The following is a 27,859-nucleotide window of genomic DNA, read 5'->3' as shown; positions in this document are numbered from 1 at the left end:
ATCTGTGAATTTTTTTGTCTCCTCAAGCCACAAATTACTGCACATTGCTCAACAATGGTAAAATATGAAAGTAGAGTTGACATATTCAAACTGTAGCAACGTGAAATAAGCTACATGTACTGCAACCAATGATACTTTTAAAATTGACCTCAGTATGAAGTCTGCTTGATATCTAAATTCTGAGTATGTGCTGACATACTATTAGTATTTAACATGCAAAATGCCTTTACTTTTTGAAAGGTCCTCATATAAAGGCCAAATTTTTGATCCCCAGTTACCAGGTTTACATAATAAATTATTTAAAATAACACTTTTCTAATACTCACCTCAATACCTCACAAGAAATGCTACTTTAAGCTGAATCAAATTATAATGGCTACACTAAGCCCTCAAGAAACTAAAGAATTTAATGATATTTACCTCATTCTCTTGAGCCCTTCCCATTACATAGAAGTAAAGATCCACATTGCTTCTATAGACACACGTCAATGCATCCATCATAACAATTTCAGCTAAAAATATATAGAATTGCTAAATCATTATATAATCATAAACACTATAGGTATGTCATATTTTATGTTATTATAGTAACTAAGCAATATATAGCAAAATTTGCAAGACAATCAGATGTTTATAAATTCTGTCAACCTCTAAATTCGAAAGTTTACTTCATATTAAGCCCTCATAAATAAATAAATAAATAAATAAATAAATAAATAAAACAAATTCACCTTATTACCAAAAACAACTAAATATATTGTATAAGGCAATGGTTAGGCTATATCTGAGTACTGCATACAGATCTGGAAGCCATATTTTAGGAAGGATGTGGATCTGCTGGAACAGGTGGAGAGAAAAGCAACAAGGTTAGTTAGGAACAAAAATGGGTACTCTCATCAAGAGTTCGGTTTTGCAAATTGCAACATCTGGAAACTAGACACTGAGGAGACTGATTGAAGTGTTTAAGGCTTTAAATGGATTGAGTAAACTGAATGCTGATGGCATCTTTAACTTTTTTTTAGATAACATACATAGGGGGACATAAATTTAAACTGAAAAAGGATGATTGCAGATAGATCTGTGAAAATTTTTTTCAGGCAGAGAATAATTGGTTGCTTGAACAAATGTCCAGCTGGTGTTATGGAAGTGGGGAATTAATTAAAGATAAGTCAGAGGGATGCATAGGTAAGGTGGATAGGTTTTTTTTTTTTTTTTAAGATGCTGCATCAGCTGCTTCCTTGGATAATTTGCCACTACTAATATACATAAAATAAATAAATACTGGCAAATGCTATTACAAAGCCTCATCTAAATAAAGAAAAACTTCAAACCATAAGCCACTACAATACTACTGACTGCTATTCTCCTACAGCTTCTATCCCCATGACACACACACGTCAATTTTCAACAACACATTTGGCAAACTTTGGTGAACTAAGGTCACCAAATATGCTGCATTAATAAAAAAATAGTTGTATTTAATAATTCTATCTACTGAACTGCATTATGATTTCATATGTCAATGCTACCCATGAATAAAAATATCTCCCTAGCTTTATATTTTACCTGCATCTTCCATATAGTAGTAGTGGCAAATAATGCCACTACTACCAGCTTCTATAGCATCAGCCAAAAAAAAAAAAAAAAAAAACCAACCCTAAACACACTTCACCCATTCATATCTTCCAAGAATTTGTCTAGTTCTTCCTTGAATTTATTCAAACCAGTCACTTCCAAGACAACAGATAGAAGCTGTTCGAACAATCAACCACCCTGAAAGCAAACTTCCACACATCTATCTTAAAATCATCCTTCCTCAACTTAAATTTATTACCCTTCATGTGTGTGTAGTCTCAACAAGGGGAAGAATGCTATTCACATTCAGCTTACTCAATTCATTCAAGGCCTTAAATGCCTCAATCCTTGCTGGTGCCTAGTCTCCAGATGCAAAAATTTGCAGAACTGAAGCCTTTCTAGGTAAGAGTACCCTTTTGTTTCCTTCACCTCTAGGGTGCCCTTCTCTACACCTGTTCCATCAAATCTACATCCTTCCAAAAGTGAGGCCTTCAGACCTGTATACAATACTCAAGGTGCAGCCTAAGAGTATATTCAAATAATTATACTTTAAATTTAACTAAAGAGAATATATTTAACTAATTCCTCTGTAAACTTACCAGTTCTCCCACTCTAATGCCAGATGGAACTTATTTCAACAGCTATTTATTCATTGACTAAAAGGCAAGTTTTCTTACATTCAATCTACAATTTCATTTTATTAAGACTATGTCCCCTTGTTCGTGTTTAGAGAATGAAAAAATATGACCCTGCATTAAGTTGATTATGATTAGCCATATGGTGCAAAGAAGCCTAAGGCTTATGTTGCACCAGCCAACACAAAATTTGAGTTACCCTGAGAGACACAAAAGTAGAAGGGAATCACCAAGAAAGAGATTGATTGCTAGACTGATTTTGATTTTATTGGCGCAAAAACGACTACCGTGCCAAGAAAGAGAAAAATGATATCCAGCTCAGGAACCTGGGTGTGCCAAGCCCATACTCACTCTGGGGTAATTTTGCCTGTCAAGTCCTCTGCATGTATGCCTAATTTCCAAAGTTAGTAGCTTGCAAAACTGGGTTTCTCTCCTGTAAAAATATCTCTATGCCTTGAAAACTAGGCAGAGAGACATTTCAAATAAGTTGATATTTTTTCTAAATTGCGGTATCCTAGAGTGACCATATTTTCAAGATGAAAACTAGGACAAACTAAATTCTGAAAATGAAAAAAAAATAAGGACAAACAGCACCCAGAAAAAAAAAAAAAAAAAATCAGGACACAACATGATCAATCTATACTAAAAAGTCAACCAATGTAATAAATACATATGTTTCAAGTAAAATTATAAATCAATTGCCAGTGAAGGTAAAGAAAGTCAATTTCTGAAACGAAATTATGTGGGTGTTGATGTGATAACCTATGCTGATTACCTCTTTTTGGTGTATGGTAATGCTCGAACTCATATAGAAGAACAGGCTGCAAGAGTTTTGGGAGATTTAATGGAATGGTTCACATTATTGGCTCACAAATTTCTGAAACTAAAACTGTGCAACTATTGTTAAAAGGACAATTGAGCAAGAATAGGCGATCTTTGGTTTGTGCACATGGAGTCTGTTCGATATGTCACAACAGTTAAGTACTTGGGTGTGGTGATAGGAGAGCGGATCAGTTTTGTCCCTTATGCTAAGTATTTGAAAAAGAAGATAATACCATTATACACCATGCTAAAGTGAGTTATAAGGCTGAACTGAGGCATAAAGAGCAGAGCACTTAATCTATTGTATGACTGCCTCTTCGTCCCAATGATAACTTATGCCTCAGCAGCTTGGCTTCATAGAATGACAAATTCGTTAATTAAAAAGTATGCCTTGCAGGCTCAAAGGTTCACTCTTTTGTCGATCACCAGAGTATGTCGAACTGTTTTGAAAGATGCTCTTCAAGTTGCTTCAGGTAGACTGTCAGCAGATTTGTTAATTATTCTGTCTTCTTTGACGTACTGCACAAGGAGGAATATAAGAAAGACTATATTAAATGTGAGTTCGTGCCCAGATGATGGAAGGCTGTATACCAGACAAGATGTACAATCTGAGAAAAGAAGGATACTGTCAGAGTTAATGTTAGAATGGCAAAGGAGGTGGGGCACCTCAGATAAAGGTAGGGTTACCTACATGTTCTTGCCAAAATTTAATATTATTGATGTAAGTAAGAAAGTCTGGCAGCAGTTTGGTGTGAATGCAGCCTTCCTTATTACTGGGCACGGTCTTGCTAAAATACTCTATGAGTTAGGGTTGGCACAAGGTCAGAATTGCCCGTGTGGAGACCATGGGAAACATCTGAACATATAATGTTCTTTTGCAGTTATGTCAATATAAGGAGTCGACTGGAGATATTGATGGGAAGGCTTGAGCAGAGGGTCTTTATGGACTATGTTTGTGGAAAAATATAAGTTTGTTTATTTTAATGATTTTGTTTATGCTGTATTTAAAAGGAGAGAGCAAATAAAAGTAAGATAGTAGAGCCCGCCTCCCAGTGGCAGGGATGGAAACCAGGCCCACTGGGATAGGTGGGACTTACAATGAATGTCCAAAGTTTATCTCACTTGGCTTGGGCCAAGCAGCATAATGAGTTCTCAATCTTAGTTACTTGTGTTATTTTGAGTTGTGTTAAATTAATTAATAATTTATTTAGTTTTACTATACGGCATGAGTTAAAAAAGTTAAGTTCTAAGCCACCTATAAGCTTCAGCTTGGGTGGTGGGTGTCTTAATGGTATCTTGAATGAATGATGCTGTATAAGCTTGCATCATATGCCTCTATTAATGCTAATGCTAAATATGCTATTAGTAAATAAGAATCAGTTACACTCGTAGCCCTTCAAGGGTATATATCAGTACCATGAGTTCTAATAAAACGAATTTTGCCTATAGAAAGTGTACAAGTAGACTAACCATTCCAACTGCAATTCAAGAAGCCAATGAAGCATTAGTTTCAGTAATGCTACCCAACAGGAATTTGTGAAGCTTGATTATTTAAAAAGTATTTTAGGCTATGGTAGAAATAAAAACACTATCAATAAATGCATGCAACATTAGTTTATACACTGCAAGGTGCAACTCTGTTAACTGACACCCTAAAGTGGTGGAACCACGTTAAGATGATGTAAAGCTCCAGATATCATCCAATCTCTTCCCTTATGCAGTATGATGGGCATCGTTGTGAGACCCGATCTTCCTTATATTTCACAGGTACAGCTCTAAAATGGTGTTCACAGCCGGCCACTAAATAGTCCATTGGATTGAACCTATTGGTAATGTTCTAGGATGCTTCCGGATCAGCTAGTATATAATCTTGTCGCCTATAATCTGCCAGATAGTGACTGGAGGAAATCACAGCAGTGTGTATGTGGGGGTCATTGTCAAGGAGCTGGGTATATTCTTCCAGGTGTATGTATCCAAAACTTTCATTAATTCATACAGCATGGCCTTCCCACATTACCTTACTACTATATATCAGTGTAGATACACCATTGGTTACCCATAAATTTAAACAACGTCTGTAGTGTAAAGGGATCATTTTAATTGTATCTCATATTGTGGTTGCCTTCAGATAACCACTGACAATAAATAACAGTAGCCTTCTCTACTAGAGAAGCATTATTTATTCAGTAGTGCAATACCTGGTATCTCACTGTGAAGGCAACCACAATATGAGACAATTAAAACAATACCTTTACACTACAAATGTAGTTTAAATTTATGGGTAAACTATGGTGTATCTACACTGATATTATATAGTTAATTACCCAAACCCATATGAAATTATGCCTTGTGCATTTCGTCTTTATACATTACCTTACTACTGAAAACACCACGAATTGTGAAAATAATAGAACAAACTTATCTGCAAAAAATCTTAACCTCCCAAACACTTCCTCGTTCATTTCACAAATATATGTCATCTCAATTCCAATCTCAATGACATCCATTTCCATTTAGAGTCTGCCAAACCTGATGAACTTTTTCTGACAGAATCGCAGTTATCAGTTGATTCAAACACTGCTCAACTCAGTTATCCAAATTATTTGTTGTATGATTCCTTTCGCTTCAAAGGTGGTACTTGTGCATATGTCCATTCTGATATTCCCTGTCAGAGACTGAATAATTTGGAATCTCTTTTCAACCTTCCCCAGCTCAAAATCTCTCTGCCACATTCTGTCAAATTCGTCTGTTGCCTCCATTGTTCTTCCGACTCCACTAGTCACTTGGAACTCTTTGAATTCCTCTGTTTGAAACTTGACTTTCTCCAGTCCGATTTTCATAATAGTGATGTAATTTTCCTTGGTGATTTTAATGTTCTCAACTCCTGCTGGCTTCTGTTGTCTAGTCAAATGGACCTAGATGGTCAAGATGCTGAGGCTTTGCAATTACTAATGACCTCGCACAGATTGTTCACTTCACTACCAGAATACCAGATAATTCTAACCACAAAGCCAACACGCTTTATCTTTTTCTCACAAACAACCCTTCTCAGTACATAATCGAGGACAGTGGCCCTCTAGGCACCTCAGATTACCACTTGGTGATGGTCTCTTCTCCAATGGTGCCTTTCTCTTGTGGGCATTCTGAACCTCATGTTGTTTGGCACTACAAGAATGCAAATTGGAATGATCTGTGAGATTTTTTTCTTCTTTTCCATAGTTGGATTACTATTTCAAATCTTCTAATGATGTTTGCTCAGATCGTGTCAGTAAAATTATTCTTGTAGGGATGAAATCCTTTATTCTAAACTCCACCTTAAAATCACATCCTTTATCTAAACCTTGATTTTCCAATAAATGTTCTAAGGCTGTTCAAGAGAAGTATGCTGAATATCGTAATTGGCTTTTTTTTTTGCTTACACCAAAGTTCACAACAATTGTAAACCATTTATGAATCAGTCAAAACTATATTTCAAACAGGCTAAGAGTAGAAAAACACTTCTTGTAGCACGATGGTCTCTAGCCAAACCTATTGGCTACAACTTTTGCCCATCTGTTCCCATCTCTATCAAAACCAGATGGTTCTATTGTCATTTCAGCCAAAAAAAAAAAAAATTCACCTGCTAGCATCTTACTTTTCTTCCAACTTGTGTACTGATAACCTTAGCATTAGCATTCACTGAGGCATATGATGCAAGAAAGCAAGCTTATACAGCATCGGTCAAAAATAAATAAATAAATAAATAAAACCTCCCATTTTGCCCATTCGGTCACTCCAAATGTTTGTCTAGTTCAGCCTTAAATTTTAAAAGTATTAACAACAACAGATGGAAGTCTGTTCCAGCAATCAACTATGCACTGGCAAAAAGCAAACTTCTGCACATCTATTTTACAACTGTCTTTCTTCAATTTGAATCTATGCCCACTCAGGTTCTTAATCTGAGCAAGCGGAAGTACCCGAGAGCATTGAGCCTGCTCAAACCATTCAAGGCCATATACACTTCAATCAGATCACCTCGCAAGTGCCCAGTCTCCAGATGCTGCAACTGACAGAATTTAAGTCTTTCCTGATAAGAGAACCCCTTTGTTCCTCTCACCAATCGTGTTGCCCTTCTCTGTACTCATTCTAGCAACTCTACATCCTTCCTAAAATGAGGCCTCAAGGTGTGGCCTGGCCATTACCTTATACAAAGGGATAATCACCTTCCTTGCATCTGCTAGCAAAATTCATATATATAATTGAAAAAACTCCATGACCTGCTCTGGCAGTCCATCTGCACTGCTCAGAGAACTTCATATCTAACTGCACAATTACCTCCAGGTCTTTTTCATTCTCCACCTCCATAAATTTAAACAAATTGGTACGTTTCTCTTGGGTTACTACTACCCATATGCAGTACTTTGCATTTATCAATGTTAAACTTCTGTTGCCACTTCTCAGCCCATCTGCCTAACTTTTCTAGATGCTATTACAGTAGCATACTGTCTTTAGTGTCATTCACAACCCTGCCAACCTTTTTATCATCTGCAAACTCAGACATTAAGCCTGATATACCTTCATTGAATAATTGATAAACACACAAAACAACAATGAGCCCAGCAAACCTGGAGTTAGTCCGTGTAGAGCGGTGTCCATTTATTACCACTCCTGTCATCTCCACTCAATCATCCCTTTCTCCATTGCAGCAACTTGCCCTTAATGCCAATGGTATCAAAAGCTTTCCTGAAATCCAAGTACAGTAGCGCATCAGTTAACTGGAATAACTGATGTCAGACCTCTTCCGGATAGCCAAATTTTCCGGATAATCGAACTGGAAAATTTTCTGAATAATTTTTACCATGAAATATTGTTCTCGCATCCATTGGAGTACCCCCAAAAACTCTCTCAAGCTTCTAGATTTCATTCAAAAGAGGATCAGCTTCTAGATTTCATTCAAAATAGAACCTCTCAACTCAAGATATATCCTACTGGATGCTACACGAACATGCTATTGACAAGCATGTCCAAATAGTAACATAGCACTGAAATTTGTTCCCACTGTTGAATGCCTTTATTTTATTCAAGCCAGAAAAAACTTTATTCTAGCCAAAAGAAAGGGATATGGACAGTATTTCTGCACATGTGAGGATAACTGACTAGAGTTATCAGCTTACCTGGATTGCTTGCACCAGGAATTTATGATTCAGTAGTTCTTTTTCCTTCAGGAGGTAACTTGTCTTTCTTCAAAAGTTTTTCAGATTGTGAACTAAATTTATGTGCGACTTAATACCTTACTAGTGACTGCTTTTTATATTTTTCAATTTGCTAACTCTGAAAAGTGCTCATATTTTCTCAGCACTTCTAACCTCATCTTTAAATACTTATCAAAGGTTGCCACTGTTTTTTTTTTTTTTATTTTAGTTTGTTGTTGGCGCATCAACTTCTGTGACCATATTGCACCTCCCAAGGTTTTTGCATTTTCTACTCTGATCCAAGCCCAAGGTGGGATTCAAACCCGCGACCTTTCGGTTGCCAGGCAGGCACTTTACCCACCCGGCTAGCCCGGTCCACTGCTGCCACTGTTCTAGTTAAACATTTACTCAAAGGGAATCAACATGTAGAGACATGCTTCAAAATTATTACAATTTGTCTCTCCACTTTACACTTCCTTCTAAACAGCAGAAAATTTCCACTAAATATTCATCCATTTCAGAAGGAGACATACTGCCCCCTTTGCAATACAGAAATAATCAGAGAACTAGGACAGCAGCCTGTTATCACTATGTGCTCAAGCTCCTCTTTTAATACCACTTATAACACAGCTTTTAACTGCCATAACAGAGATATTAACACTAAGTACCAAGAGAGATCACTGCAATGCAAGTACTCACAATGGATGTCTCCCATGAGAAAATTAGTAGCTCTCAGTTCCCATGGCCAGTTAATATTAGTGGCAAATGATGCAAGAAAGCAAGCTTATACAGCATAAAAAAAAAACTTCCCATTTCACCCATTCCATTCCAGTTACACATGATAACCAATTTATGTACATAGAAGTGAAAAGCACTGCTACTTTCTATTTCACTAGGCAACAAAAAAGTCTTTCGGGTTTCTAGTTTCTATGCAATGTGAGAACTTAATGTTTCAAATTTAATTAGCTGTCTTTCTTTTTGCAAGTGAGCAAATATGAAAAAGCAGATTTGCGTTAAAGGAAAAAGATGCAAAGAATTACATATCTAAAGGTGAAAAAATGTAATTTCTGTAAAGAAACAGAACACGAAAATTCAAAATAGTTCAACTCATAGTGATTAATCAAATGATGTACATATCCAATAAATGTAAAATATGTTCCTATAATTTTGCTTTGTTATTATAAATTGTTTTCTATAAATCTAATTGTTTTCTAAATATTTTTAAATGCTGCATTACAATACATAATTTCATTATAACTGCAAAGTAATGATGAATTCTTAAATAGTGACATATGGCAAAAGAGGTTAAAGGGCATTATATCATGCAGGATAAAATATATTGAAATAAAGACATACCTTTCTGCGTATTTATTTGGTGAAAACAGAAACTTAGCTAATGATAGCATTCAATTCAAGAGCTGAAAATTGCCTATCAAACCTCCCCAAAAGCTGTTTGCAAGAGATTTAGCACAACCCATAATTCCATACAGCTCAACTTCACATAACAACCTACCTTCAAGCAATCTTTGTATGTTACTCTTGTTTGTATATGATGTTCTGTGAACATCATGTACAAACAACAATAACATACAGAGAACATCATATACAAATAAATAAGAAATTAGAAACATCAGCAAGCACACACAATTTTTTTTTTTTTTTTTCATTTGTTCTTTGGGGTTTTTTTTTTTTTTTTTAAATAGATCACATACATACCAAACTAGAACAGACTTGAGTAAGTAACAAATCAATTATGTATTGTGTGAAAGGAATTTATGCTGTTGTTGTTTGGTTTTTAGGAGTATTAGCAACTAAGGCCATATTGCTCCGGGAATATGCAGTGGTCATTCCCTGACCTTTCCGCATCCTCTGTATTTGGTGGTGACGGGCTCGAACCCCGGTCTAATCAAGAAGTGTGTGCTACACACTGCTGCTCCTTCCCACCTGGCTATGGAGGTGCCGGGAATTTATGCAAGAAAAATTTTTATAAGTAAAGTAACATAAAAAAAGTAACAGCTGACTCCATGTAAGATATGAATATGAAAAATTTTAGTTCACTTATCGCTAAATATTAGGTGTATTTCATTGGGAAGGTAGGCATTTCATCCAGTAACAAAATTTCGAAGAATTAAAGAACATTATGTACCAGCAAGCACATTATCATTATAAACTTCCAAGAACTGGTATCAAACAAAAAAACAGGAAATAGAATAAAAGTGCTTTAAATGAAAGCAATATACAAAGTGCCAAATATTTTTTTTTAGAAAGCATACACACAAAAACAAAAGAACAAAAATAATTACTCACAGTTTGCCCTGTGTGTTTTATTAAAAACACTTTTCTCAAATGCATTCTGATCTCTTTGGGTTGGAAATGTAACATCATAATACTGGGGGAAAAAAGAAAAAAAAAAAATGTATTAATGATCCCCTTTCAATCCTGAACGTATTACTAATCAGTTTTTACTAAGAAAATGATTTCTGTGATTACTCTATGAATATATATATATATATCTAAAATGGACAAAGATTTTCTGGAGTCCAGAAGAAACACTTCGTAACATAAACCATCTCCTCATACCACAGACATGTTATGAAGAAAAGAATGATGCTACAAAAGTATTTCCAAACATAACACTTTATTTAAATAAATACCATTATTATTAAATTAGAGTGAGAAAAAGCTGAATAACAAAAAAATCTGGCAAAATGGATTACAGTGTTATCAATTAGAAAAAAACAAAATGCTGTTATTATCAAATTTATTTTCTAGAAAAAGTAATGTATATTTTAAAAGTTTCTTATTTCCTTTTATCATAAATTCTGAACAACTTATATTTGCAAGTGGTACTGCATTTAATGTTCCTTGTTGAGTATTTTTTCAATGATCCAAATTTTCATACTTTAGATAATGCACCCAAATTAGCATAAGCTTAACAAGTACTTTACAAATTTTTGAAAAGCACATTTGAACAAGAGAAATCAATAATGAGTCTGATTGCTGTAAAATAAATTATATACTAACAGAGGAAGTGTCTATCAGAAAAGCTACCTGGGCTGAGGGAAAGTAAGGCTCTGGCAGGGGAGGTACATTCAGTTATACTGGAAAAGGCATAATATGCAAGGGCACAAGATCATTAGGGACAATACTGAGATCATTAATCCAGTATATTCTTTTCCACTAATTATTTCAAAAATTGAAAGATTTTCCAATTATTGTCTTCATATAACATTGTTTTTAATTTTTAAAATAGGTATTTTAATACAGACTGTCTTTGAATTAAACTTTTGTTAACATATACAATCTTCATATTAACATTTGATCAGCATATTAACATTTAATACTGATCATTCAGTATTGTTGTACATTGTTTTTATATAAAATTTCATTAAAATTAATAAAATAATTGATAAATAATATTTTAAATTAAAAATTTTAACTTTTGCACTCACTCTCTCCCCATCAAGTAGTAGTATAAGAAACAAAATTTCAACAGTGCCTTATTCATTTTGACAACATACTGGGCCATTCTGTTAACACTGAAAAACTGACAACATATAAATAGTTCCAATGTCAACAAATACAACTTCATGGTGCAACCCTGGAACAAGGGGTGATAAGGACAGCATGTTCACCCCACACACTTTTTCTTACTATTGAATACACCATGAATTATCAAACTAATAGAGCAAGCTTATCTGTAAGCAAAAAAGATCCTCAAACACTTCCTAGTTCATTTCATAAATATATGTTGTCTCAGTCCTAATCTCAACATGTACATTTTTTCTGACAGAATCTCAGTTATTGGTTGATTCAACCACTGCTCATCTCAGTTGTCCAAATTATTCGCTATATGATTCCTTTCACCTAAAAGGTGGTACTTGTGCATATGTCCATTCCAATATTCTCTGTCAGAGACTTGGTAATTTGGAATCTCCTCTTTTCGATATTCTCTGACTTAAAATCTCTCTACCTCATTCTGTCTGTTATCTCTACCGTTCTCCCAACTCCACTTTCTCCAGTACAACTTTCCTAACAGTGAGGTAATTTTCATTCGTAATTTTAATGTTCACAATTATAGCTGACTTCCGTTTTCTAGTCACACAGACCTAGCTGGTCGAGATGCTGAGGCTTTTGCAATTACTAATGATCTTGCACAGACTGTTCATTTACCTACAAGAATACCAGACAATCCTAACCATAGAGGCAACATGCTTGATCTTTTTCTCACAAACAAACCTAAGTACACAGTCGAAGTGAGTGGTCCTTTAGGCACACTCAGATCACAACTTGGTGATTTTCTCTTCTCCAATGGAGCCTTTATCTCATTACTATTCCCAACCTCATGTTGTTTGGCATTACAAAAATGCAAAATGGGATGACCTACAAGATTTCTTTTCTTCTTTTCCTTGGTTGGATTACTGTTTTAAAACTTCTGATGTGTCAACATTTGCTGAGATCGTGACAGTGAAATTATCCTTGTAGGAAAGGAATCCTCTATTCCACACTCCATGTTAAAATCTCATCCTTTATCTAAGCCTTTGTTTTCCAATAAATGTGATAAGGCTGTTCAAGAAAAGAATGTTGCATATTCTCGGGGGTAGAATTTTTCTCAGCCTGGTCTGTGCTTGATAACAGGAGAGATTGCTTCTACAGGGATTGGATACACTTAAACAGAAAGGGTGCAAGAATACTTGCTTATGATATCGAGACAGTGTTAGGTGGGTCGGAAAATTGCTAGACTGGGGACTAATAGATTAATAGTAGATTAACGGACTAATAGATTAACAGTAGCAACGCAGAGATGAAAGTGATTCTTGCACTGCTTCTATTGGAATGAGCAGCAGCTTGGAAAACAAGATGCAGGGGATTTAAGAGACTGCTGGGAGCAATTGTGGCACAAGTAAACATGTGGGTTGTGTTAGGGTAGCTAAGAATAAGAACAGGTGCATGCATGTTGCATGTACATGCAAGTATACATGCATGTATACTTGCATGTATGCCAATGCTAGGAGTTTGGTAAATAAATTTGATGAATTTGAGGTGTTGGTCAAAACATCAAAGGCTGATATTATTGGGATATCAGAGACGTGGGTCGCAGATATAAGGAATGCAGAACTGGAATTTGGTATCACAATGTGTACAGGAAGGATAGACAGGATAGGAAGGGAGGAGGGGGTTATGCTATTAGTTAAGAAACACACAAAATTCAAGGAGGTACAGCCAGTTGACACCGCTGGACAGTGCGATGTCGAGTCAGTTTGACATGACATAAGCACTGGGAAATCAAAATTGAGAGTAGAAGTGTGTTATAGGCCTAATGACTCTGATGAGTATAATAAAAACTGTACAGGGAAACAGAGTGGGCCAGTAAATCAGAGTCTTATAATGGGGGAATTTAATTTCCCGAATATTGACTGGAATTTGTGGGTTGGTCACTCACACACTAGCAAGACTTTGTGGATTTATTGGATGTTTTCTACATCAGCATGTTCGGGAGGCAACTAGAGGGAGTAATACTCTTGATCTGATTATCAGTAGTGATTCTCCATGCCTCAAGAATCTGCATATAAAGGAACCACTAGGTGGCAGTAATCACAGTGTGGTGAAGTGGGATTTACTCAAAGAGGTAACTACCACAAGAGTAAAGAGAAGGCTTTTTGCTTTTGTAAAGGTGACTATGGTGGTCTGAGACAGTATTGAAATTCTATATGGTAGGATCAACTGATGATGTTACCAACAGCAAATTCAAAGAAATAATCTTGGAAGCTTTACATACCAACTAAGAAATATTGTTCAAGGTTTAGGCTTAAATGGAAATCAGATGAACTAATGAATTAGGGTTGAATTTGAAAGTGTCTGCAATTCTGCCCAGACATGATAGGAGGGAGTATATGATGAGAGCCTTGTCGATCAATTCGGCCCTGGAAAGATTGTGCAAGGCTCAAGGGGTAGAATTTTTTTCAGCCTGGACTGTACTTGTTAACAGGAGAGATTGCTTCTACAGGGATGGGATACACTTAAATAGAAAGGGTGCAAGAATATTTCGCTGATGCTATCGAGGCAGTGTTAGGTGGGTCGGAAAACTGCTAGCTTGGGGGGAGACAAAGACCAATAGATTGACAGTAGCCACTGGCAGAGGTGAAAGAGCTTCTTGCACTGCTTCTATTAGAATGAGCAGAAGCCTGAAAAACAAGATGCATGGTATTTCAGAGACTGCTGGGAGCCATTGCGGTACAAGTAAACACATGGGTTGTGTTAGGGTAGCTAAGAATAGAAACAGGTGCAGGTATACTTGCGTGTACACCAATGCTAGGAGTTTAGTAAATAAATTTGATGAATTTGAGGTATTGCTCAAAACATCAAAGGCAGATATTGTTGGGATATCAAAGACGTGGTGTCACACAGATATAAGGGATGCAGAACTGCAATTTGGGGAGTACAACATCTACAGAAAGGATAGACAGGATAGGAAGGGGGGAGGGGTTATGCTATTAGTTAAGAAACACATAAAAACCAAGGAAGTGAAGCCAGTCAACATCGCTGGACAGTGCAGTGTTGAGTCAGTTTGGTGTGACATAAGCATTGGGAGATCAAAATTGAGAGTAGGAGTGTGCTATAGGCCTAATGACTCTGATGAGTATAATAAGGAAGTGTACAGGGAAATAGAGTGGGCCAGTAAATCAGAGAGTCTTATAATGGGAGATTTTAATTTCCTAGATATTGACTGGAATTTGGGGGCTGGTTACTCACACACTAGCAGGGCTTTTGTGAATTTATTGGATGATTGTTTTCTACATCAGCATGTTCGGGAGGCAACTAGAGGGAGTAATACTCTTGATTTGATTATCAGCAGTGATTCTTCTTGCATTAAGAATCTGCAGATAAATGAACCACTAGGTGGCAGTGATCACAGTGTGCTGAAGTGGGATTTACTCAAAGAGGTAACTACCATTAGGGGTAAAGGGAAGGGTTATTGCTTCCGTAAAGGCGACTACGATGGACTGAGACAGTATTTAAATTCTATACAGTGGGACCAACTGATGATGTTACCAACAGCAAATTCAAAATGGGAAGCATTCAAAGAACTTATCTTGGAAGCTACTAGGCTTTACATACCAACTAAGAAATACTGTTCAAGGTATAGGCCAAAATGAATGTCAGATGAACTAATGAGGCATATGGCAGAGAAGAAAAATGCATGGGATACTTACAAATTAACACATGACACAGAAGCCTATGATAGATACAAGTTGATATGCAACCAAGTTACAAAGGAGGTTAGGCAGGCGAAGGCAGATTACAAGAAATCCTTGGCAAGGGATGCAAAGAAAAACAGCAAAGAGTTCTTTACTTATGTAAACTCTAGAAGGAAGGGGATGAATCAGATTGGTCCACTTGATATTGATGGGTCAACTGTTGATGATCCTGCTCAGGTAGCTAACAAACTAAATGAATATTTTGCATCGACATTCACACATGAGGAGTTATTCAGCAAGGGGAATGCCAGAGGTGTATTCAACTCTAGCAGTAAGCTACAGAATCTTGAAATAACTGGGAGTAAAGTGGAGGAGACACTGTTGAAGATAAACACAAGAAAAGGCACCCGGGGTGGATGGGATCTATCCAGTTATATTAAAGGAGGCAGCAAAGGAAGTAAGCAAACCCTTAGCCATAATTATGAGAGCTTCCTTGGACTCAGGGGAGGTACCCATAGACTGGAAATGTACAAATGTGACCCCAATTCACAAAGGAGGATCAAAGGCTGACACAAGTAATTATAGACCTGTGAGCTTAACTTCTGTTCCAGGAAAATTAATGGAGGCACTGGTTAAAGAAGCACTGCAGGATCATTTAGACAAGACTTCAGTTATAGCTCAGACACAGCATGGTTTTGTTAAGGGGAAGTCTTGCCTGAAAAACTTGATTGGATACTATGATGCAGTCACAAAAGAACTGGATGCAGGGAATAACTGATATTATATACTTGGATCTTAGAAAGGCTTTTGATACTGTTGCACATGGAAGACTGCTACACAAATTGGAGCAATGTGACATTGGAGGCAAATTGCTGCTATGGATAAAGGGGTGGTTGAGGGGGAGAAGACAGAGAGTGGTAATCAATGGACACTGCTCATCGTGGACTAATGTTATTAGTGGAGTCCCTCAGGGCTCAGTGTTGGGTCCATTATTGTTTCCTGTATTTATAAATGATATTGATGATGGTATATCAAGCTTAATGTCCAAGTTTGCAGATGATACAAAGGTTGGCAGGGTTGTCAAGGACACTCATGACACTATGCTGCTGCAACAGGATCTGGAAGGGTTGAGGAGATGGGCTGAGAGGTGGCAAATGAAGTTTAACATTGACAAATGTAAAGTACTACACATGGGAAACAGCAACCCCAGAGCAACGTATCAACTCTGTGGTACTACACTGACAGTGATAGAGAATGAAAGGGACTTGGGGGTGGTTGTGCAGGCAGATATGAAGTTCCCTGAGCAGTGCAGACGGGCTGCAAGAGTAGCTCATGGAGTATTGTCAATGATATACAGGAATTTTTCCAGCAGGGATAAGGAGGTGATTATTCCATTGTATAAGGCAATGGTCAGGCCACACCTAGAGTACTGTATACAGGTCTGGAGGCCTCATTTCAAGAAGGATGTAGAGCTGCTGGAACAAGTACAGAGAAGGGCAACAAGATTAGTGAATGGAACAAGGGGTGCTCTTACGAAGAAAGGCTTAAGTTTTGCAAATTACAGTGTCTGGAGACTAGGCACCAGCGAGGTGATCTGATAGAGTTGTATAAAGCCTTGAATGGTTTAAGCATGCTCAATGCTGATGGGATTCTTCCTCTAGCTCAGAAAAATCACCTGAGAGGGCATAAATTCAAATTGAGGAAAGACAGATGTAGGATAGACGTGCGGAAATTTGCCTTTAGCCAGCGGGTGGTTGGTTGGTGGAACAGACTTCCATCCCTTGTGGTGGAGGTTGATAGCCTAAATAAGTTTAAGGCTCAGCTGGACAGGTATTTTGAACGAACAGAGGGGTGAAGTGGAAGTGGGTTTTTTTTTTGGTTTTTTTTGGCTGATCCTGCATAAGCTTGCTTTCTTGCATCAAATGCCTCTACTAATGGTAATGAGACATGTGGCAGAGAAGAAAAATGCATGGGATAAATGCTCAGGTGGCTAACAAACTAAATGAGTATTTTGCATCTACAATCACACATGAGAAGTAATTCAAGGAGAGGAATGCCAGAGGTAAAGAGGTAAATTAAACTCTGGCCAGGAGTTTGATGATTTTGTAATAACTGAGAGGAAAGTGGAGAAGAAATTGTTGAAGATAAACATAAGAAAGGCACCTGGGGTGGTTAGGATCTATACAGTTATATTAAAGAAGGCAGCAAAGGAAGTAAGCAAACCCTTAGCCATAATTATGAGAGCTACCTTGGACTCAGGGGAGGTACCCATGGGACTGGAGAGAAGTGCAAATGTGACCCCAATTCACAAAGGAGGATCAAAGGGTAACAAGTAATTATAGACCTGTTAGTTTAACTTCTGTTTCAGGGAAATTAATGGAGGCACACGTTAAAGAAGCTCTGCAGGATCATCTAGACCAGACTTCAGTTATAGCTCGGACACAACATGGGAAAGTTAAGGGAAAGTCTTCTCTGACCAATTTGATTGGACACTACGATGTGGTCACAAAGCAACTGGATGCAGGGAATAACTTTGATATCATATATTTTGGATCTTAGAAAGGCTTTTGATACTATTGCACTTGGACTGCTGCACAAATTGGAGCAGCATGGCATTGGAGGCAAATTGCTGCTATGGATAAAGGGATGGTTGAGTGGGTGGAAGAAAGAGAGTGGTAATCAATGGACACTGCTCTTCATGGACTAATGTTATTAGTGGAGTCCCTCAGGGTTCAGTGTTGGGTCCATTGCTGTTTTCTGTATTTATAAATGATATTTATGATGGTCCATCAGGCTTAACGTCCAAGTTTGCAGACGATACGAAGGTTGGCAGGATTGTTAATGACATTGCGCTGCTGCAACAGGATATAGAAAAGTTGAAAAGATGGGCTGAGAGGTGGCAAATGAAGTTTAACATTGACAAATGTACAGTACTACATATGGGAAGCATATGTAGCACTGTACCCAGAGTAACGTATCAACTTTGTGGTACTATACTGACAGTGGTAGAGAATGAAAAGGACCTGGGGGTAATTGTGCAGGCAGATATGAAGTTTTCTGAGCAGTGCAGATGGTTGCAAGAGTGGCTCATGGTGTCTTGTCAATGATATACAGGAATTTTTCCAGCAGGGATAAGGAAGTGATTATCCCCTTGTATAAGGCAATGGTCAGGCCACACCTTAAGTACTGTATACAGGTCTGGAGGCCTCATTTTAAGGATGCAGAGCTGTTGGAACAAGTACAGAGAAGGGCAACAAGATTAGTGAATGGATAAAAGGGTTGCTCTTATGAAGAAAGGCTTAAGTTTTTCAGATTAGTGTTTGGAGACTAGACACCTGCAAGGTGATCTGATTGAGCCGTATAAAGCCTTGAATGGTTTGAGCATGCTCAATGCTGATGGGATTCTTCCCCTTGCTCAGAAAAATCACCTGAGAGGGCATAAATTCAAATTGAGGAAAGACAGATGTAGGATAGATGTGCGGAAATTTGCCTTTAGCCAGCGGGTGGTTGGTTGGTGGAACAGACTGCCATCCCTTGTGGTGGAGGTTGATAGCCTAAATAAGTTTAAGGCTCAGCTGGACAGGTATTTCGAGCGAACGGAGGGGTGAAATGGGAGTGGTGTGTTTTTTTTTGTTTTTTTTGGCTGATGCTGAATAAGCTTGCTTTCTTGCATCATATGCCTCTACTAATGCTAATGCTAAGTAGGTCATAATTTCTAATGATCTAAATTTCAAATTACCTGTGAAATCACTACAACTGCAAACACTACTTTTAATGTTCACTAACCAACCTCTGAAAGAAGACTGACTATGAAATAAGAAGAAAAAAAAAAGAGCGGAAGTAAAGAGATAAAGTTCTATGAATTAAGAAGTACAAGAAAGAAAAAAGGTATATTTTCCAAGAAGAAAGACTGAAATTTTTGCATATATACGAATTGTGAAGAATAAAAAGAAGTTTTGGCTTTTTAAGATATTAACATTTAAAAAGTTTACCCTCCCATGAGGTAAACTGCAGGTGGTTTCATTCATAGCCCACGTACTGATACTGGTTCACATACCGGAAGTTGGGAACCTCTGCTCTATATCTAACTTTACTGCACTGCATTGAGGAGCATTAACTACAGAAGGAAACTGCTAGTATTCCTCATTGTGGTATAATTAGGTTCTTTCCTATTATCTAAACCTTCTAAACCCAAAATCCAGACTTGATGATGAATTTCAATAATAAATCTGAAACACAGCCAAGTTTATTTAGTTATTGTGAATATCTGAGTCAAATATTGTGAAATTTGTCCTTTCCTAATAATAAACTAATTAAATATTTGATATGATAGTGTCTTATTATATATTAAGGATATTTTATTACATATTATAACTTAATAAACAATCAACTGACTTTTGCAGAAGGCATAAATGCTGTGAGATGTGTCATGTTTCTTCAGCAACATATGGAATTCAAAACAACTCATCCTGAGCAAACACCTTAATCATACATGCCAGATGTTTCAGGTGTCCACAGAAGCAAAATTGAATAAAGTGATATCAGAAAAGCAAGGAGCAATATAGCTGGTATGCTACCACCAATCCATCACCAAGGAAAATTTTCATTTAGACAAGCCTTTGGGTGCCTTCCACACAGACTGTGCTCATATTATGATCTGCACCTGTACTAGGTGAGAAGCCAAAACAAATAAAATGTAGTAACTGGTAATGGCAATCAAAATTGAGTTTTAACTCAGAAAGAAGGCATTTTTGAATTCATGTACACACAAATAACTTTCCACTACTGACCACCCAAACATTGAAAAGGTTTGGTTATTTTTGTTTGTTATTTTGGGTTTTAAGAGCATTAGCAACTAAGGCCATATTGCTCCAGGATATGCGGTGGTCATTCCCTGACCTTTCCGCATCCTCTGTATTTGGTGGTGACGGGCTCGAACCCCGGTCTAATCAAGAAGCGTGTGCTACGCACTGCTGCTCCTTCCCACCTGGCTACGGAGGAGCCAAAAGGTTTGGTAGGAGAGTTTGGAATCACTTATATATTAATTATAAGTGATTAACTATTCAAAAATAAATAAATTCAAGGTAATTTACTACAATACTAACACTGATTAAATATAAAAATAGCGAAATGCTTAAAGTGCAGTACTCACCTTGAATATAATCTGCAGTAGTTTTATGAAAAGACTGATGGCTAAATATAAGGTGGAATGGTTAAGTTAATGCATTAAGGTGGGATGAGATTTAATTTAACGGAATTTTAAAATAAGCGCAAGGAAGCAGAAGTGCACTACTATATCCCTAGTTGTCCTAAAGTAGAAAATAGTTAATCTGGAACATAAAAGAATTGATATTGCCAATAGTCGTGACGACAGATTTTCGTTAAGTTATAATGTCTTCAGTTGGCGGTGTTAAATGAGAAGTAACTCGTGCTGTATTTTAAGGAATTTTCGTGCTGTATTTTAAGGAATTTTCTACACGTGGGAATCTCAGATGTGAGAGATTCCAAGCCGAGGAAAGGTGAAAGGGAAGTTTTGCGTTTAGGATGTTGAGATTAGTATTGTGTCGAAACCATTCGATAATGAGGGCTTCAATATTGAAGAATTTTGTGGCTGGTTTTAAATCTTATAATGGTGATAGTGGAGTCAATTAAAGGAGTATGATTGTGAGTTCTGTACTAGCTTGTCCCGATCTAAGACTATCATAGTGGTAGTACGCACGAGTGTTGGAGGTTTTGGTAGAACTAAACTTGGTAGTAGTACTACCAATATAACAGGCATCACAGTTTGGCTGACATTTAATCAAGTAAATTATATTGTTCAAATCGTTGGTTGGGTATTTGTGTGCATCTTTGTAAGTGTTGAATAAGGATCCGAGTTTATTATAAGCTGAAAAAATAAAGGAGATCAGTACCTGTAAACACACGGCGGAATTGTCCGGCAAGTTCATTATGGTATGGGAGGATGATGCATATATTTGCATTGGTGGTGGGTTTTGGTGGATTGTTAATTTTACTTTTGGCGGTGGAAATAGTGTGTTGAATGAGTTGAGTTGGGTAGTTCCTAGCCGTAAATTTTTCTGTGAGGTATTGAAGTTCATTGGTTAAGTTATTTTGTGAGGTGCTATATTTGAGGGCATTATGTATTTGGTTGTATAAAACTGCTTTTTTTTTTGTGCAGAGGGGGTGGTGCGAAGCAAAATGTAGGTATTTGCCTGTATGTGTATTTTTTCTGAAAATCTTTATACTTAGTTTGGTACTTGTTTTGTAAACAGTGAGGTTGAGAAAATTAATTTGGTTGTTGGTTTCAATTTCAAGAGTGAGTTTTAACCTATCATGTATTGAATTAAATTTTAAAAAGAGATTGTCTATAGTGGACCTATTGCCTATTATGAGTATGTCATCAGCGTAACAGGTGTATAATTTTATTTCTGGGGGGAAGGGTTGTAGGATTTGGTTCTCTATTGTGGCTAGGTAAATTTCTGACAGGGGGGGGCGGAGATACCTAAACCCATGGGTAAACCGAATATTTGTTGGAAAATTTTATTATTGAATTTGAAATATCGGGCATCTAGTAAAAGTGAAGTGAGTTCAAGGATGTTATTAATAGAAAGAGAGGTACGTTTAGTCAAAGTGTTATCTGTTGTTAAGAATTTCCGTAAAACCTGTAAAGTGTATGGGATATGCACGTTATTATATAGAGATATTACGTCAAATGATGCTAGGATATCTCCATTAGAAATTGTAGTATTGCTTATTTTCTGAAAGGCCTGATTGGTGTTGCTGATTTTGAATTCTGAGAATCTGGTAAGAGGGGATATAATTTTAACTAAGTAGGTGGATAGATTTGCAAAAGCTGACTTACTGAAAGAGATAATTGGTCTTAATGGGTGGCCAAGTTTGTGTAGTTTGGTGATGCCAAACATGTGAGGAAGGATGTTGTTGCGGATTCCTATCTGTTGCAGTGTGTATAAATTGATTTCTTTATTTTGTCTGAGTTTTCTTAAGATTAAATCTAGTTTATTTTTAAGTTTGGTGATGTTATGATCGTTATCAATTTTATGTGTGTTTTGATCGGCTAAAATTTGTTCCATTTTCTGAGTGTAAGTGTTTTTGTCTATGATGACAATCGTGTCACCTTTATCCGCTTAAACGTACCTCTTTCTATTAATAACATCCTTGAACTCACTTCACTTTTACTAGACACCCGATATTTCAGATTCAATAATAAAATTTTCCAACAAATATTCCGGTTTACCCATGGGTTTAGGTATCTCTGCCCCCCTGTCAGAAATTTACCTAGCCACAATAGAGAACCAAATCCTACAACCCTTCCCCCCAGAAATAAAATTATACACCCGTTACACTGATGACATACTCATAATAGGCAATAGGTCCACTATAGACAATCTCTTTTTAAAATTTAATTCAATACATGATAGGTTAAAACTCACTCTTGAAATTGAAACCAACAACCAAATTAATTTTCTCAACCTCACTGTTTACAAAACAGGTACCAAACTAGGCACAAAGATTTTCAGAAAAAATACACATACAGGCAAATACCTACATTTTGCTTCGCACCACCCCCTCTGCACAAAAAAGGCGGTTTTATACAACCAAATACATAACGCCCTCAAATATAGCACCTCACAAAATGACTTAACCAATGAACTTCAATACCTCACAGAAAAATTTACAGCTAGGAACTACCCAACCCAACTCATTCAACACACTATTTCCACCGCCAAAAGTAAAATTAACAATCCACCAAAACCCACCAACAACGCAAATATACACATCATCCTCCCGTATCATAATGAACTTGCCGGACAATTCCACCGTGTGTTTACAGGTACTGATATCTCCCTCATTTTTTCAGCTTATAATAAACTCGGATCCTTATTCAACACTTACAAAGATACACACAAATACCCAACCAACGATTTGAACAATATAATTTACTTGATTAAATATCAACCAAACTGTGATGCCTGTTATATTGGCAGTACGACTACCAAGTTTGGTTCTACCAAAACCTCCAACACTCGCACGTACTACCACTATAATAGTCTTTGATCGGGACAAGCCTAGTACAGAACTCACAATTCATGCCCAAACCCACAATTACACTCCTTTAATTGACTCCGCTATCACCATTATAAGACTTAAAACCAGCCACAAAATTCTTCAATATGAAGCCCTCATTATCAAATGGTTTTGATACAATACTAATCTCAACATCCTAAATGCAAAACTTCCCTTTCACCTTTCCTCGGCTTGGAATCTCTCACATCTGAGATTCCCACGTGTCCCAAAGAGCATCATGAGAGTATAGAAAATTCCTTAAAATACAGCACGCGTTACTTCTCATTTAACACCGCCAACTGAAGACGTTATAACTTAACGAAAGTCTGTCGTCACGACTATTGGCAATATCAATTCTTTTATGTTCCAGATTAACTATTTTCTACTTTATGACAACCAGGGACGGAGTAGTGCACTTCTGCTTCCTTGCGCTTATTTTAAAATTCCATTAAATTAAATCTCATCCCACCTTAATGCTTTAACTTAACCATTCCACCTTATATTTAGCCATCAGTCTTTTCATAAAACTATTGCAGATTATATTCAAGGTGAGTACCGCACTTTAAGCATTTCGCTATTTTTATATTTAGTCTATTATCATGGTACTATAAGAATTCTATAACTTTATATTTGTTAATACTGATTAAATAAAAGGAGCAACTTGCCTTGGATAAAATTCTATTTCCATCATTGTCCATAATAAGAATAACTTTAATAGCATATAATGAGGGTTCCTAAAAGAAAATTAATGTAAAGAACAGGAAAGTACCCACACATAAATCAAATTACTGTAATAAATTATGATGTGTTCAAAAAGAAACAAATAAATTAATTGAATTTTTTTACGGGCAGAAGAGTTGAGTTTGCAGCTTCAGTGCAGACAACACACCAGTGTAACAGCTGACAACGGGCCACACATTTTTTTGTGAAAATGTACAGACGCAATCATTCAATGTGTATATGACGTGTTCATGTAGGTTACCACAGAATCACCAGCCAGTCCTCAACTAATATAAGAAACTAAAATAACATTACTTTATATACATTAAAAAAAAAAAAAAAAAAAAAAAAAAAACTGTTTAAACTGGTGCCCAGTTTTTCTTACAAAAAATCACATTACTTGCAGCACCAATTCATATGCCATCTTTGCATTAGGATATGCGCAATGTTTTCAGAGTGCCTTATGAGCACAGCTGACAGATATACTGGTGTGGGATGAAACCCCCTTAGAAACTTAAGACATTTGATCCCTGCAGCATAAATGTCAATGAGCCACTGGTCTTCTGCTTTTGTATACAGGTTCAACAGCCCTATACAGTAAGCCCCCGTATCCGCAGGGGATACGTTCCAAGACCTACCATGGATGGCTGAAACCACGGATATAAGCGAACACCTGCTGACCCCTTATATAACGTGATTTTCTTGTACATGCATACATATAATAAAGTTTAAATGATAAATTAAACACACAGTAAGACATTACCAACATTAAATACGGTAATAATAAAGTACAGTAGACTCTCGATTTACTGGGATTGGTTTATTAACCGGGACACTTCAAGACTCCAAATTAAAAAAAAAACAAAAAAAAAAAAAAAAAAAACAGAAATCATAAAATTCAAGTAATAACTAGAATAGGGTAACTGAATCAGTGGATACGGGGGGCACAATTGTATACAAAACTGACAGTCCAGGAGTGTTGTTGGTAAACAGTTCCAAATAACGTATAAACAGATATTTTGCAAGTCGTAAATGAGCGACAAGAACCGGCATTATAAGTCATCATTGGGAGATTAGTGTACCTGTTATCTTGCACCCCCTGCTGTATCGTTGTGTTCCGTCGCACTGCAAAAGGACAAATTTTGTTTCGTTATTTACATCAGGGGTGCCGGATTTTTTTTTTTTTTTTTTTTTGTTTAGAAATCGCAAAAATGATAGGCAAACGCAAGCGTTGTGCTTTCAAATTAAACAAAAACTTGAAATTATTCAAAAGTTTGAAAACTGTGCATCCGTTAAATCTCTAAAGAACTAAATAAATAATGATGGTGGCCAAACCACACACAACATCGTAAAAATAAAGGGAAGCTATTCGATTTAAAATTGACATCGTAAAAAATAAAGGGAAACATTGTATTGGACACGCGAGTAGTACGTGTTAGGTTTTTCATTTTTTTTTTTCCCGTGGTTAACCGCGGGTAACTGAATCAGCGGATACAGGGGCACAACTCTACTCTGTTTATTCTAACTTTAATACTGACAAACAAATGTATGTCACGAAGTAAAGCTATCACTGGTCAGCTGCCCAATTAGACCCTGTATTGTTTAATAACTGCCCACCAGAAGCTTCACTTGATGCATATACAGGAGCAAACAGAGTTTAGTTTTCTTAAATCTGTCATGCAGATATTATAAATTAAGGCAATTATTTTGCATGAAACAGATATTATAGTAAATTTCTTGGGAGGAGTCATTCATTGTTTAATTTTTCTGAAGATTCTTCTGTGGTAGCTTTGTAACCCAGATTTCTAAGTAACTTTCCAAAATTAACATTCTTTGTAGCAGACAGTATATCATTCTTGTATTTAATGATCACAGAAGGAAATATTATATCAATGGATTGCATTAATTGTTAAACAATATTATAAGAAAAAAAGCTGAAGAGTACTGAAAAATACTCAAAAATTTACATCACGATTTTTGTTACAGATATGGGTATGATTCTTTGAAAAAATATACATTATTCTGAACCTTGTAGTAAATAAATCCTAAGCAACTTATAGAGTTAGGAAATAGTGTTACAAATTATGACAATGCTCATCAAATTAAATATCATTTTACAACTTAATTTTTGATAAAACAGAATTTTTCTGACAGTCAGGGTCAGAACTTATAAATAGGCACATGAGGCAATAGCATCGGGCTTCACAACAGAGGGTGGCCTAACAGGGCCTCTGTATTCTCTAATTTTTAAAGCGATTTCTTTTTTTAACGCTCTGATCTAAACTAGGACACACTTGTAAACAGAGACAGGTGAAATTTACTGAAAGTGCGACTCATTTCTCTGAAAGAACAGATTAATTTCCAGAATAAAGGAAAATCACTCTCTTCTAATTCTCTAATAGGGTGTGTAACAGGTTGGCCATGGCGTATTATCCGCACTGGGAATATGCCTTAATCTTTTCCACTGGCTATGAACACAATAAAGCAGCTGACCAGTGCGACTTCTCGGTACAGTATGTGGGAGAGGCGGTTGTAAATGTGTTATGAAATTGTGGAATGTTAATCCTTTTAGCTCTTAATTTGTGCTTTCTAGAGCAGTAGCTCCGTTGCCTAAAGGCCAGAGGTGCAAACAATGCCTATCTAGGTCTCTCGAAATCAGTTTGTTATATGGAAATTTTATTCTTTCTACAGAAACTATTTTAATTGAACCACCTATGAATTTGAGAATCTATATAAACTGAGATCTGAAAATTGTAACATTTAGTTTAATTGTTGATGTGCCAAGTTAAAGTGTGATATGTAGGAGTGCACACACACTGAAGTAAATATAGGTCTGCATCTATCTCCCTGAAAGTTGTGTTGTAGTTTAACAAATTTTAATTCTGTTGTAACAGAAAATTTAAATATCATATCTATGTAATGTTTAGTTATCTATTGTGACTGGCATATGTTTCCCTTATTGAAAGCTTTTTGTTTTCTTGCTCTTTAAATATGAATTGATTCAAGTGTTAATTTTTCATATTGAATCAATATCGGTTATATGACTTTTAAGCTATGTTACTATAACCTCATTTGAATTTAAAATCTGGAATTGTCAATAAACGACAAATTAAATGAAGCGGGAATTAAATCAATTAAAACAATGATATATTAATATTTAAAAAGGCATTAATCATAAATAGCAGCAACTATTCCAAAGAAGAAAATGTTTCAAATATTGAGTATATGTACAATATTATTAATGATGGACTTAAATCGACATTTCCGAATATTGAAACAATTCTGAAAATATTTCTCACTAATGCCTGTGACAAATCCAAGTGGAACGGTCTTTTTCATCGGATCACATTAATGCTATGACGCTCAATTTTGGGTTATATTGACATGGAACTAATGAAACAAATTCAGTCTGAAGAAAATTATTGGCGAGATATTTTAAAAAGAATTATTGCTACTTGAACAGTAGCAATAATTCTTTTGAGTAAACTCAGTAAATTCTGAGTAAATTCAGTAAAAACTGAGTAAATTCAGCTTTTGAGTAAACTTAGTTTAGGATTTAGGGGTAGTAACGACAAAATTTAAATGGAACGTAGTGGTAATTACTTAAGTTGCCTAGAATATTTGAGTAAATATGATATTTTTTTAAGAAATC

At 36.3% G+C, this 27,859-nt stretch overlaps 1 protein-coding gene across 2 annotated transcripts in view; it reads right to left on the bottom strand.

The window, feature by feature from the left end:
- zetaCOP (COPI coat complex subunit zeta) overlaps positions 1–27,859 on the bottom strand; it is a 137,248-nt gene that overhangs the window by 72,388 nt on the left and 37,001 nt on the right. For both annotated transcript variants that reach the window (XM_090368872.1, XM_090368873.1), the window contains 3 exons: positions 24,153–24,221; positions 10,511–10,592; positions 421–512 (listed from right to left, as the gene is read on the bottom strand). In XM_090368872.1, the coding sequence (XP_090224998.1) occupies positions 421–512; positions 10,511–10,592; positions 24,153–24,221 (243 nt within the window). The remainder of the gene's footprint in view (positions 1–420; positions 513–10,510; positions 10,593–24,152; positions 24,222–27,859) is intronic.

This window comes from Mastigoproctus giganteus, chromosome 2 (genome assembly GCF_048544385.1).
Source record: "Mastigoproctus giganteus isolate SK-2022 chromosome 2, ASM4854438v1, whole genome shotgun sequence".
Lineage (NCBI taxonomy): Eukaryota > Metazoa > Arthropoda > Arachnida > Uropygi > Thelyphonidae > Mastigoproctus > Mastigoproctus giganteus.
The sequence above is the reverse complement of the archived record's forward strand: the minus strand, read 5'-3'. Positions and strand labels throughout refer to the sequence as shown.